The sequence below is a fragment of the Gopherus evgoodei genome, chromosome 5 (genome assembly GCF_007399415.2).
Source record: "Gopherus evgoodei ecotype Sinaloan lineage chromosome 5, rGopEvg1_v1.p, whole genome shotgun sequence".
In the NCBI taxonomy this organism is placed as follows: Eukaryota; Metazoa; Chordata; order Testudines; family Testudinidae; genus Gopherus; species Gopherus evgoodei.
In genome coordinates this window covers 80631540-80651439 of record NC_044326.1, presented here as the reverse complement: position 1 = coordinate 80651439, position 19900 = coordinate 80631540, and the positions used below count along the sequence as shown (strand labels likewise).

The 19900-nt window shown below is 39.8% G+C and overlaps 1 protein-coding gene across 3 annotated transcripts in view; it reads left to right on the top strand.

Annotated features, from left to right (window-relative positions):
• The window catches only part of GLRB (glycine receptor beta), a 73114-nt gene that overhangs the window by 4188 nt on the left and 49026 nt on the right, over window positions 1–19900 (top strand). For all 3 annotated transcript variants that reach the window (XM_030565136.1, XM_030565134.1, XM_030565135.1), the window contains exon 3: window positions 19686–19792. In XM_030565136.1, coding sequence (XP_030420996.1) covers window positions 19686–19792 — 107 coding nt within the window. The remainder of the gene's footprint in view (window positions 1–19685; window positions 19793–19900) is intronic.

The window sequence follows — 19900 nt, the reverse complement described above, 5'->3', positions numbered from 1 at the left end:
ATCTCTTAAATTCAGAGCCTCACAGCCAATAGGATCCTGATGTTATAATATGGAGGAGTCCCTGTTGGAGTAGTTAGAAGACATTGAGAACACATCAATGTCAATGGGTGTTGAAAATACTAATTTTTAGAATTGAGGTAGAATGATATTGTGCATTGAATCTGTGCAGAAATATTCTCATATTCTGTTTGCTATTGTCCTGATGAGAAAAGATGATGACTCAGCTATGAACCTACCAGTTTCTGCCAGTTGATTCCAAAATCCTAAAAATTACATACCTAGTCTGTGTGAGTTTGCCAGACCTGAGAGAATTTCCCATAATGTCCCTTAAACTGCATAATACAGATTGGATACTTCTTTAGTTGATGACCTTGTATATTTATTTGGGGGATTTTTTTTTGTTTGTTTATTTGCTTTTTGCTGATGACATAATTAAGTATTTTTGTTAATACTATTTATGTAGAAAAATTCAGGGAACATCTCTCCCTCCCGCCAATAAAGTTAAATAAGTAACCTCTTAAGGGGTGACTAAAATAGCCTCAAAGGAGTGGTCTTTTCATAAAGTGGGATGAAAATGTTACTTGACAAGCAAAAAGGAGGGATAACTCACTGGTTTGAGCATTGGCCTGCTAAACCCAGGGTTGAGTTCAATCCTTGAGGGGAAAATTTAGGGATCTGGGCAAAAATCTGTCTGGGGATTGGTCCGGCTTTGAGCAGGCGGTTGGACTAGATGGACCTCCTGAGGTCCCTTCCAGCCGTGATAATCTATGAATCCTATAAAAGATTAAATTTTCTTGATGCGGAATATTATTGCATTCTTTATTAAACTAATATGTTTTAATATTTTAAGTACAAATAACTGATGAAAACATGCTAAAGTATATAAAGTCAAAATGTTCATCTGTCTTCCATTAACACTAGCCATTAGTGAAGAAAAAATATATAGGCTGTTATAATCTACTGTAGGGGTTCTCAAACTTCATTGCACTGTGACCCCCTTCTGACAACAAAAATTACTACATGAGCTTGGGCGGGAGGGGGCTAAAGCCCGAGCCCTGCCACCTGTCGCTGAATCCCTTGGGCTTCGCCCCTGAGCAGTGGGGATCGGGCTGCAGTCCTGGGCCCGAGCCAATCTAACGCCAGCCCTGGCGACCCCGTTAAAATGGGGTTGTGATCCACTTTGGGGTCCCAACACACAGTTTGAGAACCACTGATATACTGTGAACTATGAATAATTAACCATGTAAATCACAGTCCTAAGTCATTCAGGTATTCTCCTAGGAAAGATGTATACTATGTCGGACAAATATTTGGTTACTTTGGTTGGAGAGATTGTAATTTACTATAGGTAATTTAACACTGTAAAATGGACTCTTAATGAAGGTCATCTTTAAACTTTGTCACCAGGTTTCTCTGTAATACAGGCAAATATGTCAGTACTTTCCCCCTTTACCTGCACCATTCCCAGTGTACTAGCTGTCAGCCAAACACTACTCTCCCTTGTGAAATTGACTAGTGTCAGCATGAAACTGACAGATGGGGAGTGCAGAGAAAAAAAAAGTTGCATTAAGTTAATTTTATTATTTACAAATATTTACTGGAAACTAACTTGTTTTGCAAACAAGAAAATTCTAGTTTCTTTCTAAGACAAAAAACTCTTGTCATGATTATTTACGATTCCTTTTTTTCTGGGTGTTCTATTTGATTATACAATTGGTGAGTAGTATGATGTGCTGCCCTCTAGTCTGTTTGGATCTGAACCAGTTTGCCAGTTGTGTTTTGAAACAGTGCAGACTCTTGCTTTCATTAAATAGACAATTAACAGACTATTAAGATTTAATGCTTATATATAAGCCTATAATGATTATAGTAGAATAGAGCTGCTGTAGTGTCTGACCCTTGAATATTTTCCCGATTTAAAGAACAAATTGATATACTGGAATTAAAAGGCCATAATAGGGAGCTCTGCTGTATAAACCTGCAAAGAATTCCACGGATGGGAAATGTGTTTGTGAAATGATTTGACATAAACTCTTGCTCAAGGAACTACATAAATCCCAGTGTCTCCATTGTTCATTAAGTGGAGGTGACTGCGTGCTTGTGGTGTGTCTGCTGCAATTAACCAGGAGTTCAGGTATAGAAAACATGATGAATGCATTTGTGAAGTGAATCCATGATTGCCACTGAAATCTTTGTAAAGATCTTGGGTGTTAGAAAGATTTCAAAGAGAGGAATATTGAACTGACAATGGTTTCTAAGTAGTAAAAATCTTAAAGGGACACTGTCCTGTTGATTAAGGCACTAATGTGACCTATGTTATAAAAGTATTTATTAGGTGGGAAATGTTTATCAGATTAAAAGTATTTATTTAATTTAAAAATCCATCCTTGTCACAGAGAAGGAGCATAAGATAACTAATAAATGTTAGCCATAGATATAAGTATTGTGTGCTATTGATGATGGATAAGTATGTGTAAATGGGAATCTTTGAGACTGGAATTCTATAGCCTGCTTCTAAGGTTTGTTCAAAGCAGTCATCAAGTAACTTGTTTTTTCCTAGAGTACATTCTTCTCAGTTCCCTGGTATTTCTGATTAAGGAAAATTGAAATGCATTGAGATGATTGCTGTATCATTCTTGTAGCCTTTTTATAGGGTTACCAGATAGCAACTGTAAAAAAATGGGGTAATAGGTGCCTATATAAGAAAGTCTTAAAAAATGGGACTGGCCCTTTAAAACGGAACATCTGGTCACCCTACTTTTTTCAAGATATTCTCCAAAACCCTGGTCTGTACTCAGTAACACACATCAACCCCTTCTGAAGCTGAGAAGTAGCCCCTTTAAGCCTTTCAGAGAATATCACTTCTGCCATTGGCCAGAAGCAGAAACTCAAAAAGGTCAGAGACGACAAAGTCCAATAAATCACTTATTTTAAAAGAAAATGAATCCATTTTACTTTTTAAAAAGTTAGTGGAATTGAAGATTTTCTAGGTGGCTAAAAAATGGAATTACTTGAAAATTTATCCTAGAATTTTTATTGGTGAACTACCAGTCCACAAAATACTCCTTTAAATAATTAAAAAGAGTAGAGAATGCATCGTGGCTCTGCAGAACCTCTCTGGCACACCACACAGCAGTAGAAAAAATAACCTCTTGTTTCCTTACCTGGTACCTAACCAAGTACTTACTTGGCTCCATTTCTGCAGTGGCTGAGCACCTCCCAAATATTTAAGGGTATGGCTACACTTGCAGCTGTACAGCGCTGGGAGTTAAACCTGTCTTCATACAGCTGAATAGGGAAAGCGCTGCAATCTGGCCACTCTGAAAGCTACCAGCGCACTGTCGTGGCCACATATGCAGCATCTTCAGCTGCATTGGGAGCGGTGCATTGTGGGCAGCTATCCCAGCGTTCAAGTGGCTGCAGTGTGCTTTTCAAAAGGGTGGAGTGGTGGAGTGTGACAGGGAGCGTGGGGGGGAGAGAGAGTGGATTTTTGGAGCTGACACTCTGTCAGCAGCTGCAAGTTCCGACCCCCTCCACTACTCCTCTCTCGCTCACTGAAAGCACCAGATAAGCGCGTCCCCGAAATGGACCCACTCCCCCCCCGTCCCGCACGCCATGCTGCTTCTCTCCTCAAGCCCCCTCTCTTCAAGCAAACACTAGCTATGGGCGTTCCAAAGGGAGGTCATTCACAGCAAACAGGAGCTGTGTTTGTTTTTTTGATAAGTAGCTTTGGAAGCCCAGAGTTCACAGCAAAACAAACAGAGGCATCACAACAAAACAAAGAGTGTAATCTTTACTTAAAAGCATTATGGGAAGCTTCCGGAGGTCAGTTACAGCGTAGTAAGGTTATTCCCTGTTTACACTGGCACCCCAGCGCTATTCTCTTTATTCCTCTCGTCGAGGTGGAGTACAACCAGCGCTGTAGCCAGGGAGATACAGCGCTGTATGTGCCTTACCAGTGTGGACGGGGAGTGAGTTACAGTGCTGTAAAGCCAGCACCAGCGCTGTAACTCTCAAGTGTGGCCAGGCCTAAATATAAGGAGTGTGGCAGGGAGGGAGAAGGATGAGCAATCATCTCTCTGTTTTTTCCTTCTTTCCTATCTTGTGGGAGAAATAGTTTGCTAGTTTACAAGGGTTTTGGGGTGAGTGGCTGGGGGTGTAAGTAAATTTATGAGGAAAAGCTAAATTGAAGAAATGAGTTGTGTATTTAGTTTTTAAAGTTGTGAGGTTTTGTGGCCCTTCTGAAAATAAGTAAGCTCCATAATCTACATCTGGCTCCTGTGAAATTTCATTATTCACATACTCATAAGCCTCCCCTGTTGATCAATAGTTTCATTGTTCTGGTGGCACATGGCTGTCATGGGAAGTTATGGGGGATAGATGATCTCCTAGGTATCTAGGGACAGTCCCCTGGTGGGCATTCAGTATCAGGATAGCCCTCTATTCAATATGAATAGACATTCTGGAGAGTAAAGAGACAAAATTCTGTATAAACTGGGCATTATATTGTTTTTGTAAAATATTTATACTGTAATATTACACATAATAATCTGGGCCTATTTATGCAACCCTCACTCAGTAGTGCTTGCTCACATGTGTGGCTATACTGCATGTATTTTGACCACTGGTGTGATTTAGATACTACTCCTTGGGAGTAATGGTTACGCAATCTGTCCCTGTATTTCTTCTTATAGTTACTAGGTTGAGAAACACTTGTAACTTCCCCTGGAAATCTGTCCCACAATACAACCATATAAGAAGAAATTTAAGGGGTAAATTGTGTTCTCAGATCTGTCAAATGGATCTTTAAAAATTGACTAAAGTATGTGTGATGTATCTCCATTTATATTTTCTAACCAAGATAATATTATTCCCAAGATCTGTATGTTATCTGTGTGTGGCTGCACATATTTAGGAAAAAAAGAACATGGCAAGCGAAAATGTGGGTGGATTAGTCTAAAACATGTTTCTTTGCGTGGTGCTCTTTAAAAGAGGCAGATGCTGGCCATGTTTCATGTGTATATATATATAATAATGCTAACACTAGTTTGTGTATATACTTCACTTGGGGGCCAATCCTGAAGCCTTTGTGTATGTAAAAACTCCCACTAAATTGAGAAATGTTGAGTATGCAAGGAATGTATGGTTGGATACTAGCAGTTATCTGTTTACATGAGTATACACCTAATTATTCAGAGATATACAGATCTAAAATAATATTATGAGAAATCATGTGAACATGTTTGAATTTCTGGAGGATTATTCTTCCTGATATCATTCAGTGCTTGTCCCAAAATGGATATATTGTACATGGGGCAGTTATTTAAATGCTGATATTTATCACATACATATTGTATAATTCCCTTCATACTGAAAAAAGTTATATGGTACTAGACCTTTTCTACAATATGATGCATATCACTCAGAATATCAAATGCCCACATCACAAAAGACTAATAATTCATATCAAAAGTAATAGTGCTTGTGGTTTACTGTGATATGTCAGATATCTTATTGCATTATGTTATGTTTCACTGCATTGCCTTTTACTTTATCGATATCTGCATCACTGTTATTTATGTATCACTGTTTGTGTAAAACATCTGCTCATATCACTGTGGTTCGATAAGCTAGAATCAAAGTCCGCTTGAGTGATATATTGTTTTTTTTTAAAATGCTTGAAGTTAATACAGCAGTGTTATTTACCACACTCTCTATCAGTCAACCAGCAGTCTTGAACTCTTCAATAGTGGGACAAGATGCTAAATCAGCTAATGTCTAAGCTATAAGGAGGTTCTGGCAACTTGGTTTACATATCATATGGCAGTCTGGACAGTAGTACAGTGTTTTATAAAATGACACATGGATTAACTTGGCTGAGACATGTCTATTTCTTCCCTCATAGTCATGCTACATGTCAACGGTGTATACCACACACTCATTAAAATTACAGATGCCACAGCATAATGAGATCTTAGGACAAGAGGTAACTGATATGAGAGCAAGACAATGAGAAACAGTATTCATTAGCAGTTCTTTCCCCAAATAATTATCCTTGTATAACATGGTCTGTTAGGATAAGGATTCCCTGTAACCTCAGTGAATTGTGTGAGACAATAAATCCCATCATATGTATGTCTCAGAAGCCCAAAAAATGAGACGTAATGTATCTTGACAAACTCAAGGAAGCCTTATAGACTTCAAACTGAGAATGCCACCTATATGTCTGCTCAGACTTGCTGAGCTGAACAAGAGTTCTAAGAGTCACCTTTTGGTCAATGAATCAGTTCCTGATCTCACCACCATCAATATAAATGTATTTCCTCCACCACACATTTGATAATGCCTTGCTTCCGTATCATATATGGGTAAACTGTCTGAGAATTCGTGTTGACGATATAGGATCCATATGGTTTGCAGGGATTATACAGGTGAGATGATTGGAAATCTTTCATTTAAAGTCATTGTTACATCCTGTCAGTACTGCTAATGGTTACTGATCAGTTAATGATTATTAAGAGGTCCAACGTATTCTACTGTATTGTGATGATTGCAACGTTAACTGTATCTTTGTCCCTTCTTGGCCTCTTTGAGTGCACCCTCCTTTCAGCTGTCAGGCCTTGTTTCTTTACCTTTCCTGCGGTGGACTTCCACAGTATTTCTGCCCTTTGACCAGGCCCTGTTCTACAGTGCTCTGTGTATCAACTGTACTTAACCCCCAGGTCCAACTGAACGTGGGCGCCTGTCGGTCTTCTTTTTGGGAGTCTGTGACCAGTTGTGTATATAGTGACCAGAGAGTCTTCTTAAACTAAAGTATTGTTTATTTTGCAGTAAGAACAAAGCGTTTAGAGAGAGGATTTTAAAATAACAAATGGACTACTTGCATGGCTAGCTTACCTAAAGACTTATCATTCCCTGATGGCAGTCTATGCAGGCCTAACTTTTCCAGATTTCTCAGCAGATACTTGTGTCTTAGTCTCGTTCCCCAGAACAACTGACCCTCTGTCTTGAGAAAGTGTTCTTTTTTTTTTTTTAACTGCTGTAGTTCTTTTGATCTCCTGCGTTCATTGGACTCTTCCTTTCCTGCTTTGAACCACTTTTGCAAATTGGGTGGAGAAGAGGCAAAATAGTAAAAGCTAATAGTCTTGGCACTTCCCCTGTAACAAGCACCAAGTGTTTGTGGAGAGGTGGCCCTCTTGAGCCGTTCTTTCCCTTCCTGCCTATTTTTCTAGACAGCCTCTTGTTGATTTGAAGCCAATGTAATCAAACCAAAAAACCCATCCCTATAACTAGCCAATATACTTTACTTATGAAATATCACAGAGCATCTCCAAATCCATCACAAGGTTATTGAGGTAATAGAGACATTGGGAAAGTGATAGCAAAATGAATGTGAATTTTAACCCCCACCCTTAAAAAACAAAAAATCCAAAACTGCTCCAGTAAAGTGACTGAACTTAGGAGTGGAGAACAGGGTTTTTATGGACAACCTTAATGAAGTCTTAATTTTTAAATTTGGTGTCCAGATACCATGGCAATAGGCTCATTAAAAATGACGAGAAATGATAATCAGGAAAAGGTTATATATTTCCCATTTGTCTAGGAATAAGAAACCGATCTCTCTCTATCTCTGTCTCTCTAACACATTTCACAAAATTGCAATGACAATGTACTTTTGTAGGTATGGTAACTAAGTTCTGAAGGTGAGTTTCCATGGAATATTAAAGGTCTCTCATATCAGGGACTGCCACTCACGTGGCTGAGACCCTGATTATCTACCTTAGCTACTTATATGGTCACCATCACCATAGTATATGAGCACTTCTCAATCTTTAATGTCATTGTTTCCTCATCCTGTCTGTTGTTTTCCTCCAGAGGCAGCAGATCATATTTTGACTGGCCTGTGACCACACAGGCTAAAAATGTGTTTGTATTAACATGCCGTGAGGATTACGTTTCAGGGGAAACTATTACTTTAGAGGAAATTGCTTTATCAGTGGTTGCAGAGGCAAGAAAATGTAGATTTAGATGCAAGCAAGATTGAGCTTTAATGTCCTAGACCGGGGGTGGCCAACCTGAGCCTGAGAAGGAGCCAGAATTTACCAGCATCCACTGCCAAAGAGCCACAGTAACATGTAATGATTATATACGTGTGTGTGTCTGTGTCTGTGCACACACACAATAATTTATGTAAGTTGATAATGTATATTTATTATGCATTTATAATCTATAGTTAACGATAATAAAAAACATATGAACGGCCGTACTGGGTCAGACCAAAGGTCCATCCAGCCCAATATCCTGTCTACCAACAGTGGCCAATGCCAGGTGCCCCAGAGGGAGTGAACCTAACAGGTAATGCTCAAGTGATCTCTCTCCTGCCATCCATCTCCACCCTCTGACAAACAGAGGCTAAGGACACCAATCCTTACCCATCCTGTCTAATAGCCATTAATGGACTTAACCTCCATGAATTTATCCAGTTCTATTTTAAATGCTGTTATAGTCCCAGCCTTCACAACCTCCTCAGGCAAGGAGTTTCACAAGTTGACTGTGCGCTGTGTGAAGAACTTCTTTTTATTTGTTTTAAACCTGCTGCCTGTTAATTTCATTTGGGGATCCCTAGTTCTTGTATTATGAGAATAAGTAAATAACTTTTCCAACTTAATCTTTTACTTAGTGGAACTTCTGGCAACCTTTGCTTTCAACAATTACCTTGAAGTTTAGTTTGTATTCAGTTGTGCTCCAACACAGCAGTTCTCTTAAATGGCTGTCTGTCAAAATGGTTCGGTGCTTGGATTTCACGTGTATGAGTGTTCAGAAAACAGACTCAAAAAGATAGGTTGAGGCAAACATTGTGATTAATTTTAGGGCTGCACCTCTGATGTTGGTGTATTTATTCCTTGGTACAGATATCCAGAAAGGAAGGGTCCTTCTGTCTTCTGAACAGATTTCAATCTGTCATCTTCCATAAGTTCTGTTATTTTCATCTGGGAGGTTGCTTCATCAGTGACTAAAGGGGGCTTCAGAGAATCGGCTTCAGCACTAAAAGGGTCAATCAGAAATCTGATTTGAGGTCTTTTCTGCTGCAAATCTTGGAATCTTTCCTCAAAACTGTCCTTAAGATCTTTAATCACGCTCGCATGCCTAATTGTGCTCGTTTTAGGGGTTCTGCTGCATCTTCTTTTGATCTGGCTTGAAGTTGAGGGAAAAGCATCAGCTGTCCCTCAAGCATTTGTCTGTGAAACAACTGCAGTTTGTTCATGAACACAAATATGCCTTGCACTAGATCAGACAGCAACCAGAATCTTCCTTGTAAGTCCACGTTTAGTTTATCCAAATGCAGCAGCATGTCTGCAAGAAATGCTAAGCCTAGAACCCATCCAGGATCTGTAAGCTTGGGGTGTATTCTGTGCTTCTCCTCCCTAAACAATTTTACTGGTTCCAGGAGCTTGAAAAAATGGGAGATAACTTTACCTCTTGAGAGCCATCCAACTGCGCAGTGAAATGGCAAATCGGCAAGGGAGTCATCTTCATCCAGTTCAACTAGATTTTTAAATTGTCTGTGATTGAGTGCACATGAGAGAATGAATTTGACAGTATGCAAGACAGGTTTCACGATGTGATAAAATTTGAGATTTATAGATACCAGTTTCTCCTGATGAATAATACAGTGAAATATCTAAAATCGGGAAAGCTCTTGTCAGACTTACAAAGCCCTACTAATCCATTCTCAGATCCCCACAGGACGGAGCCCCATCCATTGCAATGGCAGTGAGCTTCTGTAAAGGCAAGTCACTTTTTGCAACTACAAACATCAACACTTCCTTTAGATCTCGTCCACGAGTTCTGTCCTTTAGAGACACGATATCAAGGAGTTTTTCCCTTACAACACAATTGTCAGACAACTTGCGGACAAATAAGGTTTATCCTGTGCATGGCACGACTCATCCAAAGTGATGCTCAAATAGTCACACTGCTGAAGCTGCGAGTGCAGTTGCGGTTTGATTTTACTGTTCAGGTAGGAGATTCTGCATTCTGTTGTGTGGCGTGAAAGCTGCAGGCCAGAAATTTTCTTCTGTAGATTCTTGTTCTCTGGCGACAGGATTGAAATCACATCAGTGAGGCACGTTTTTATAAGCTCTCCTTCAGATTAGAGCTTTTTCACAGAAGCTATGTGTCAGGCCACATAATAGGAGGCTAATGTTACAGTCTGCGATTGGTTGGCTAATCTGGTGAAGAACTGGGCTTCTATATCTGTTTGTTTTTTCAAAGTTTTCAGTTTTAAAGTGTGGAGTTCAGAAACTTATGGGAATTCTTGATCCAAGTGTGCATGGCTCAGAGCAAAATGATGCCGCAAGTTTGAAGATTTGAACTCAGAGATGCATGTCTGGCAAAGAAGACACATGGCCTTACCATTACATTCAACAAAAAAGTACTTATTCTCTCGCTCCAGATGGAACCCTCGATTTTCATTGTGTATTTTCTTTCCTATTTGCACTTGCCTTCCATTGTTAGATAGTGTAAGAAAAATTTTGATTAAAAATTTCCACACCAGCTAGTCACCGTGTGCTTTATTTAAGGAGATGCTGATGCCAGCTAGTGGGTTCTGGACTCCTGGCTCTGTCCCAGGCCCCGGCCTCGGCCCCAAGCCCTCCCACCTCCGCCACATCTTTTCCTGGCCCCTTCCCCAAGTGAGCCGTGTCCTCACTCCTCCTCCTCCACCAGGGATTTCTCTACATCTCCCCTGAATTTCCCCAACCCCTCGCCCAGTTTTGTGAACTAGTTACATGCAGTGTTGCCAATTTGGTGATTGTTTGGAAATCTGAATTGAAATTGAAACATTAATACACACTTTAAAAGCATATACAGTGTATGATAAAATACATGTATCTGGAAAAGTATAAACATAGACTAGTTTCCTTATACAACTGTTGTTTTTTATGACCATGTCGGTGCATTCATTTCGGTGATGTTGGCCAAGTTAATAATTTCAAATTATTATTTGTATGCAAAGTCTAAATGAGCTCTCCCTGACAGCCAGTGATGAGGTGGGGGCTGGGGGGAAAGGCTTCAGGACCAGATTGTATTTACATTCACACCTAATCTACCTAGATATCCAGCAAACAGAGCTGTGTTGCCCAAGTGATAGATTTTGGCTGCGGTTGGGTTACAAATCACTTGAATGCAGGGGGTAATGAAACGTTATTCTTATTGTACGAGTAAAGAGCAGTAGAACTGTATTTAGCCTGTGCTGATTGAGGGCATCAAGAGAGAGGGTGGGAACAGCTGTTTTGCTTGATGATCTGCCTGAGTCACAAGTACTATTTGACCTGCCTGTTTCCACCATTTAAAGACAGAGCTGATTAGGCTCCATACATAGTCTTTTGTTAAGTGACCACAACAGCTGAAATCACTGATAATCAGGTCCAAGTGCTTAGACCTGCTGTGGGATGGTCTTTCTGTGGAAGTGATGGCCCAGACTGCACTAGCAGCGAGGTTTCCCCACTGAGAGCTCAGCAGAAATCACTGAGACCTGGGCGGAACCTCAAGAGACCAATTTGCAGAGGTCACAGTGTCAGCAGAAGGTGACGGCTCAGGGCCGTTGGCAACAGAGCAACGGAGTGAATGGTGACACAACAAACAACAGTGGCCAGAGCAAACAGTGAGCAGCTGAAGGAACGAGCAAGGTGCCTTCTTGTCCCCCACCTTGGAGGAGAACTCATGTGAAAGCACCTTTGGAACTCTGAGTCTCCACTGGCCAAGGACAACACCGGTGAGTAGGGTGCGGTGGAGGGAAAAGTGAGGGGCAAGTTGTATAAACATTTATTTGTTGGATGATATTTTAGTGACTTTGCTCCAGAATGCTAGATTTGTGACTCGGAATGGAAACTTATATAAATATGCTTCCTAGTAGGCCAAGATTTTTAAAACACATTATTTGTCAAGGTTATCTCACATCATTGCTATCTTGAGAGGTCATTTTGTTGAAGTTTCTGTACTAAACATTTTTATTATTATAATTAATTTTTACATAAGAATGGTCATACTGGATCAGACCAATGGGCCATATAGCCCATTATTCTGTCTTCCGACAGTGGTCAAGGCCAGGTGCGTCAGAGGGAATGAACAGAACGGGGTATCATCAAGTGATCCATCCCCTGTTGCCCATTCCCAGCTTCTGGCAAACAGGCTAGGGACACTCAGAACATGGTGTTGCATCCCTTCCCATCCTGGCTAATAGCTGCTGATGGACCTATTCTCCAGGAATTTATCTAGTTCTTTTTTTAATACTGTTATAGTTTTGGTCTTCACAGCATCCCCTGGCAAAGAGTTCCACAGGTTGACTGTGTGTTGTGTGAAGAAGTACTTCCTTTTTGGTTTGTTTTTTTTAAACCTGATGCCTATTAATTTCATTGGGTGACTGCTAATTCTTGTGTTATGTGAAGGATTAAATAACATTTCCTTATTTACTTTCTTCACACCAGTCAAGATTTTATAGACCTCTATCATATCCCCCCTTAATCATCTGTTTTCTAAGATGAACATTCCCAGTCATTTTAATCTCTCCTCCTATTTCATACCCCTAATCATTTTAGTTGCCCATCTTTGTACCTTTTCCAATTCCAATATCTCTTTTTTGGGATGGGGTGACCAGATCTGCACACAGTATTCGAGATGTGCACGTACCATGGATTTATATAGAGGCAATACATTTTCTGTCTTATTATCTATCCCTTTCTCAATGATTCCCAACATTCTGTTTTCTTTTTTGACTGCTGCTGCCCATTTAGTGGATATTTTCAGAGAACCATCCACATTGACTCCAACATCTTTCTTGAGTGGTAACAGCTAATTTAGACCCCATCATTTTGTGTGTATAGTTGAGATTGTTTTCCAATGTGCATTACTTTGCATTTGTCAACACTGAATTTCATCTTCCATTTTGTTGCCCAGTCAACCAGTTTCGTGAGATTCTCTTTATAACTCTTCGCAGTCTACTTTGGACTTAACTATCTTGAATAGTTTTGTATAATCTGCACATTTTGCCACCTCACTGTTTACCCACTTTTCCAGATCATTTATGAATATGTTGAACAGTAATGGTGCCAGTACTGACCCCTCAGGGATACCACTATTTATCTCTCTCCCTTCTGAAAACTGACTATTTATTCCTACCCTTTGTTTCTCATCTTTTAACCAGTTACTGATCCATGAGAAGACTTCCCTCTTATCCCATGATGGCTTACTTTCCAAAAGTCAATTTAAATTAAATATTTGTTTTTGTTTTAGAAATCTAGAACTGTTCTGTGTTTTGATGTAATTTGCATTATCCTTATGCTAAATTTGCATTATCCTAACAAAACATTTAATTTATTCATATCTCTTTTATATGTTGAAGGTCAAAGTGAAAATGAAAAGACAAAAAACAATGCAACAATTTTTTCCACTCAAAGGCCTCAAAAACCAACCAAGGTGAAGAACACATCAAGAACCAAGAATATATCAACATTTCATCTGAAGGTTCAAGTGGTATATCTATATACAACCAGCCCGAAGCACAAATACAGGTACCTACTGAAAAAACAGTGTCTCCAAAACCTAAAGGCAGTTCCCGATGTTTGTCGGTCTAAGTGTTCCCATTTATTGACGTTACAAAAGAAGGCTACTGGTCCACTCTTGTAAAAAAGCTTATGAAGAAGGAAAGCTTTCTAATGGTATAACTGGTAAAAGTGGAGGAGCTTTGTCAGACCGATCAGCAAAGCCAATGCTGACAAATTATGTGAAAAGGCTGCAAAACACTGTGCCTCTGGAGTGCATCAACATGCAGAAAGCCTTATAAGGCCACTTGCAATGCCAATTTTAGAAGTACTTAATGAGACTGTTAAGAATGCTGGAGACACAACACAGTTCATGCGAACAAATATGGTTGTGGCATCATACTTTCTATTTAAGCAAGAGATACCACACACTACAGACTGGAGGTCAATGTTAAGTGCATTGTCTCTTGTTCATCCTGAAGTTGAACACTGGTTCCAAACAAGACCAGCAAATGCTCACTATCTTTCTGCAAGAAACTCAACTGACTGGCTAGAAGCATGCGGTGCAACAGTGAAAGACTCAACAGTTGAAAAAGTGAAGAACGCTCTCACCATAATCAAAAAGATTGCATACATGGCTGATGAATGCACCGATGAAAATGGGAATCAAGTATTAAGTCATTGTGTACATTATCTTGATGTCAGTGGTAGGCCAGTAGATGCATTTCTAGATGTTCAAGTTATAGACAACACATTGGCTGCATCCATGACAACCCACATCTTAGAAGAGTTAAATGCTTGTCAAGTAGACCCCAGACAGATGGCTGCTTGTGCATTTCGCGGAGCTGCAAACTTCTCTGGAAGACATGGTGGAGCACAAGTTTTGCTCAGAGAAAAGTGTAACCCTAATCTCTCCTATACACACTGCAGAGGCCATCTACTCGAACTAGTGCTAGTACAAGCTGCAGACTCTTCAAAAGACATTAAAAAAGCTACAAATTTGATGTCTTCATTATATTCTTTTTTCAGAAAGAGTCCAAAAAGACTGAATAGCTTGAAAAATATAGAAGATACACTGGGACTGAAGTTCAAATTAGTCCAACCTGGGAAAGCCCGCTGGCTTTCTCATGAGAAGTCCTTGGCTGTTGTCTTAAAATTACTCCAGCCATTATTACTGGCTTTGGAAAGTATCTACCAAAATGTGATGGATCTAAGTAGTGAGGATAGTGGATTACTTTTGCTACTACATTCAGAGAAGACTATTGCCATTCTTTTGTAAGTCCCTTGGGTCATTAAAAAATGCCATCAACTCATCTGCTACAACAGTAATAGATCTTTGTCCAGCAATAGAAGCTACATTTCGATCAATCAGAGCTATCCTTTGAAAAAGTACTGGAAGAAGTAAAGACTTCAGTCCAGAAATTGACTAATGAAGGAATTTATATCGAATCCTTAAGTGAAGAGGTCAAGAAGTGTTTGTTAAGACAACTTAAAAAGTACACAGACTTCATTCTTAAAAATCTACTACAGCAACTTCTAGATTCTACTCAACCTCTAAACAGCTTTTACAGATGCCTGTCCTATAAAACACCGACAGTTGAGTGGAGTGAGGCACTATCAGCAATGCGGCTGCCATGTGCTCAGGACAGAATAGAGAATTTGGACACAGAGTGGAATATCATACGACGAATGAATGAAGATTTGACTTCCACTTCTTTTTTATCATCACTAGTGGCTCGACCTGATCTTTGTTCTATGTTTCCTGGGATGAAAGAAGTAGGAAATCATTTCTTGCTACTCCCAGTCACAGTAGCTACAGAATTCTTCTTCATCATTGAGTAGAATTTTGTGTTCTGAAAGAAGTCGCCTTCTGCCTGATCATGTGAATGAACTAATGAGCATATCAATTGAAGGAATGGAAGTACCGGACACACGAGAAGCCACCAAAGATGAATGCATTGCTTTCGAGACGTTCATTAACAGAGTTGTGCAAAATTATAACAAGAAAGCAAGAAGGATGTAGATGTATTGCTTCATAGAAGGCTTGAGTAGCCAGCTTTAATTTGTGTGGTGATGATTTTAAAACGTGAGTTAATTTTATTAGATTTATCATCAAAGATTTTTACTATGGTGCCATACAGCCCACTTTCACCCTCACGGTCTCTCCCCTCATTGGCCCTAACTCCACCTCCCTACCGTAAATTCAAACACCTCCCCTCCATTTCAATTCCTGGGGAAAACACTGTCCCATTTCCCGACCCACTCCAGCCTCCTGCGTGTCGCAAAACAGCTAATTGTGGTGGGCGGGAGGCACAGGGAGTGAGGCGGAGGCACTGGGGGAGGGAGGGGTGAGGCTGTACACTGCATCCTCACTCCTCTGCCCTTCCCACCCCTCGAACCTCCTGAATGCTGCGAAACAGCTGATCACAATGAGCAGGAGGCCAGGGGGAGGGAGGAGGAGGCGCTGATTAGGGGGGCCTTCGGCAGGCAGGAGGTGCTGGGGGAGGAGAGAGGGGCTGATAGGGCTGTCGGTGGGTGCTGAGTATCCACCATTTTTTCCCCCAGAGTGGTTCCTAGCAGAAACCACATATTATCTTTTGAAGAGTCGCATACAGCTCCGGAGCCACAGGTTGGCCCGCTCTGTACTAGACTGTACACGTCAGCTATCCCACAGGAGTCCACAGATAACTGGCTATCCTGGTGATTGATGTTGAATGTGAAAACTTCACAATAATAGTCTGTGTCTCATTTCCTATGTCAAGAAATGGATCTCTAGTTCAACTAAGATTGCACAGAGCTGTCGCAACCCTAAACCTATGCTCAAACATGGCATCTGTATGGCCAATTTTCGGTCAAAGGGTCACATTGGTGCCGTGTGCTACACTATGGTGCGGTGTGCAATATTATAGTGCCATGTGCCTATTCTTGAACCTCCTGTCTGGTCAATTGTGGGTCAAGTTAGTGCCATGTGCAGAAGAGTAGGGTGTCGTGTTCAAAAAAGTAGTGTGCCGGGTGCAGATCTGTTTATGTAGAGGGCACCAGCTCGGAACCTGGAAGGCGAAGGAGCTAGGGACCAATCAGATGCTGACACGAGTAAGAGTCTTCAAATAAAACTAGGTCTCATGCCAAAAACGGCAGGAGTATCCGCTTGTTAGCTGAAAGGCCTGATCACCCTTTCAGCCAGGGTCTCCTCCGGATTTTGCCGGCTCGTGTCGTGTCGTTTCATTTTTTTTTTCTTGGATTATTTCCCATCAATTCATCAGGCTCTTGGTGTCTGTACTGCTGGTCAGCTGCACTTGGAGTGTGATATGTGCATTTTAATTTTCTGTAAATACTCTGTTTGCTTAGCCTCTTCCCTTTTTTCCCTTCCCTTACTTGGTGCAAAGTTGTGTATACAGTATATGAGAGCCAAATTGTTGTATTAATTGCTATTGTGGTTGGTTGATGTATTTTAAAATATTCGGTTAATGCTCAAGCAGTTTACTTAGTTTTGTGTATCTGCTCTAGTGTTTAGTGAGTAGTTGATTACAGATCATTTGGTTTCTTGTTGTTGGATGTAAATAGACTGTTTCAAGTTGTGTATGGTTTTATTCTGGTAGTATTTCTAGTTGATAAATCACCTTTTCCTGCCCAAGTTGTAACTTATCCCCATTAATAAATAGCCACGTGGTTTGAAATCTCAATCTGTCACATTTTGATTTTCCTCTCTCAATCAAATACTTACTTGAACCTGCATTGGTCTCAAACAAGAGCCACAGTCATTTATTCCTGGTACATGAAGAGATCAGTAAACCTATCTGAATGTCTTCTACATCTGGCTTCCTTTTTGTTTTTGTTTTTCCTGCTCATTTCCTAGTCTCTCTAGCTCTCTCTTAGTATTGTTGCTCTCTTCTTACTTATGTCTGCCATCTCCCAATTTGTAGAATCTATTAATTTAATTTATACACAGATAACATGCTACATGAGTCAGACAGATATCACTGTTTAACCACTTTGGGCTAGTACTATAATCATATACTATAGCAACCAGGACAGTTTAGAAATGTGCGCCAGAAACTGGTAATTTATGCTGCTAACAAGGGTTTCTAAAATGTTTCATATCTTAAATGCTGGACATATATAATTTGGAAAGAAATGCTATTGCCTGTGAAAGGAAGACTCCGCTATATATAGGAGTAACAAAAATAAGCCTTAGGCAGGGTCTGGCCCTGTCTGTCTGACTATGATCTCTATTGTTTTCAGTGGTTTTACTCTTGTTTTATATGGATGTGATTGAAATGAATATCAAGCCAAGAGTTGACAGCCCTCCAGGACTGTTCTGGAGTCTCCAGGAATTAAAGTTGAATCTTAAAGTTTGTCATATGATAAAACGTCCAAAATTGGCAACCCTAATCAAGCCAGGTTTACAGGTAGTTTAAATATCAGGTTTTTCATGCTAGCTCAGCAGCTGCTGGTAGACGATATATGGTTTATTCAGCTTTGCGGGATCGGCAAGGAAAGTTCTCATATAGATTATAGGTGTTTTCCCTCCCCCCCCACCTTCTTTTGGAGCATCTTGAAAGTTATAATTGTAAAACTAGTTGTGATGCATTGTGCACTCCTGACCTTTCACTGTTGTATAAATCTTCTGGGATTCCATTTAGTTTATGATTTTGGTTCCTGAAAGTATCCTTTTTATCATAGCACATATTACATTTTGGGGAAACAGCCAATAATACATTATGGTAATATGTGGATGAGTGGAAGACTGATCCTGTTGGTATGATGATCCATTGTCTGAGATATTAGAAACTTGATTATTTCATTTAGAAGTGCTTCTCAGCATGTAGAGATGCTGCTGCTCCTATAATCACAGCCTCTACACTAATATAATCAAGTTGAGGGTAGTACTCTAATAAGCGAAACCATACTTCACATCCAAGGAGGTAATCTTGGATTCTAAATATAAAATATACTCTGTCTTCCACATGCACAGCGTTTAGTTGTAAATTTTATGAACAAAGGTAACATCAAAAGCTCTCAACACATTCACTGAATCCTCATGTAAAATATGTACAAGCAAACTGAAACATCGTAACAAGCTGAGCAAATTAGGTCCAGTGACCTACTATTCAGTTTAGAGTGAGGTATGAAATAACCTCACCGTCTGGGTTAGGTGATGCAACACACTTGTGTATAAACTTACTGTCTTATCTCCTATGGAGTCTGAATCAGGGTGTAAGTAGTACAAAATGATAGATTTGTTTAGTCATATGATAAATCACAAACAGGCTTAGATTTGATGTTTCATTTGTTCTCATGAGTTTTGTTTGAGGTTACTCTGGAGTCTTGGAATTTCACAACCACATGTACATAATCTCACCAGACTCTGTGTGTGTGGATGGTCCATTGAATTGCATGGGTGAGTTGCAAGGAGGGGTGTGTGTGTGTATGTGGTGTTGTATGCACACATGTGCCTGCTGACCTTAGTATCAAAGTTCAGTAGCTAAGCTACACTTACCTATCCCAAGCTAACTAATTTTACTGATCACCCGAAACATGAATTGTAATGGGAAGGTTAATGAGGATTGCAATTCTCCCGGCAAAAGTAAAATGAGAATCTGCAATCTCTTTTTCAATTGAAAAGGGTTATCACGATTTACCAATTAAATTACGAAAAGCCTTTAACTCTCTGTGGGATAGCTGAGTCTGTCACATGAAAGCAATAGACTGCCAAAAACCTCTGAATATTTTGGCTCCTAAAATTGCTTGTCAATTTGTTTGTTACTAATTTGACAGTCACTAAAAATAGTCCTGTAGGCTGCTTCTACTAATGAAGAAATTAAAGCATCTCCAATATGTCATTAGTACATTTTTGCTTATTTGATGTTTTTAGTTTTTTATTTAGTTTACAATCAAACTGAGAGTTTTCATTGTTTTTATAACATTATGAAGAAAATATTGAAATGTCAGTACTACAGTGTATTAGAGTAAGATAGGTAAAGGAAGATTAATTACTATAGACGTTACTTGAAAGAAGTGAACTTGGGGGAGGTGTATATGTATGATGCCTTTTTGATAGTTTGAATGGCATTTTAAAATGACTCAGGAAGTTCAAAATTACAGTACCTACTATCTTAACAATAACCAATGCGCTTTTCACAGCCAGCAATCAGCTGAAGATCTTGCAAGAGTACCTGTTAATTCTACCAGCAATATCTTGAATAGGCTGTTGCTCACTTATGATCCCAGGATAAGACCAAATTTCAAAGGTTTGTCGCATATAAAAGACATTTTCGACCTTGTCATGTTATTAACATTTCCTTTTTTTATTTTTTATTTTGTTATTCACATGCACAGAATCTGTGGAAACTAGATTT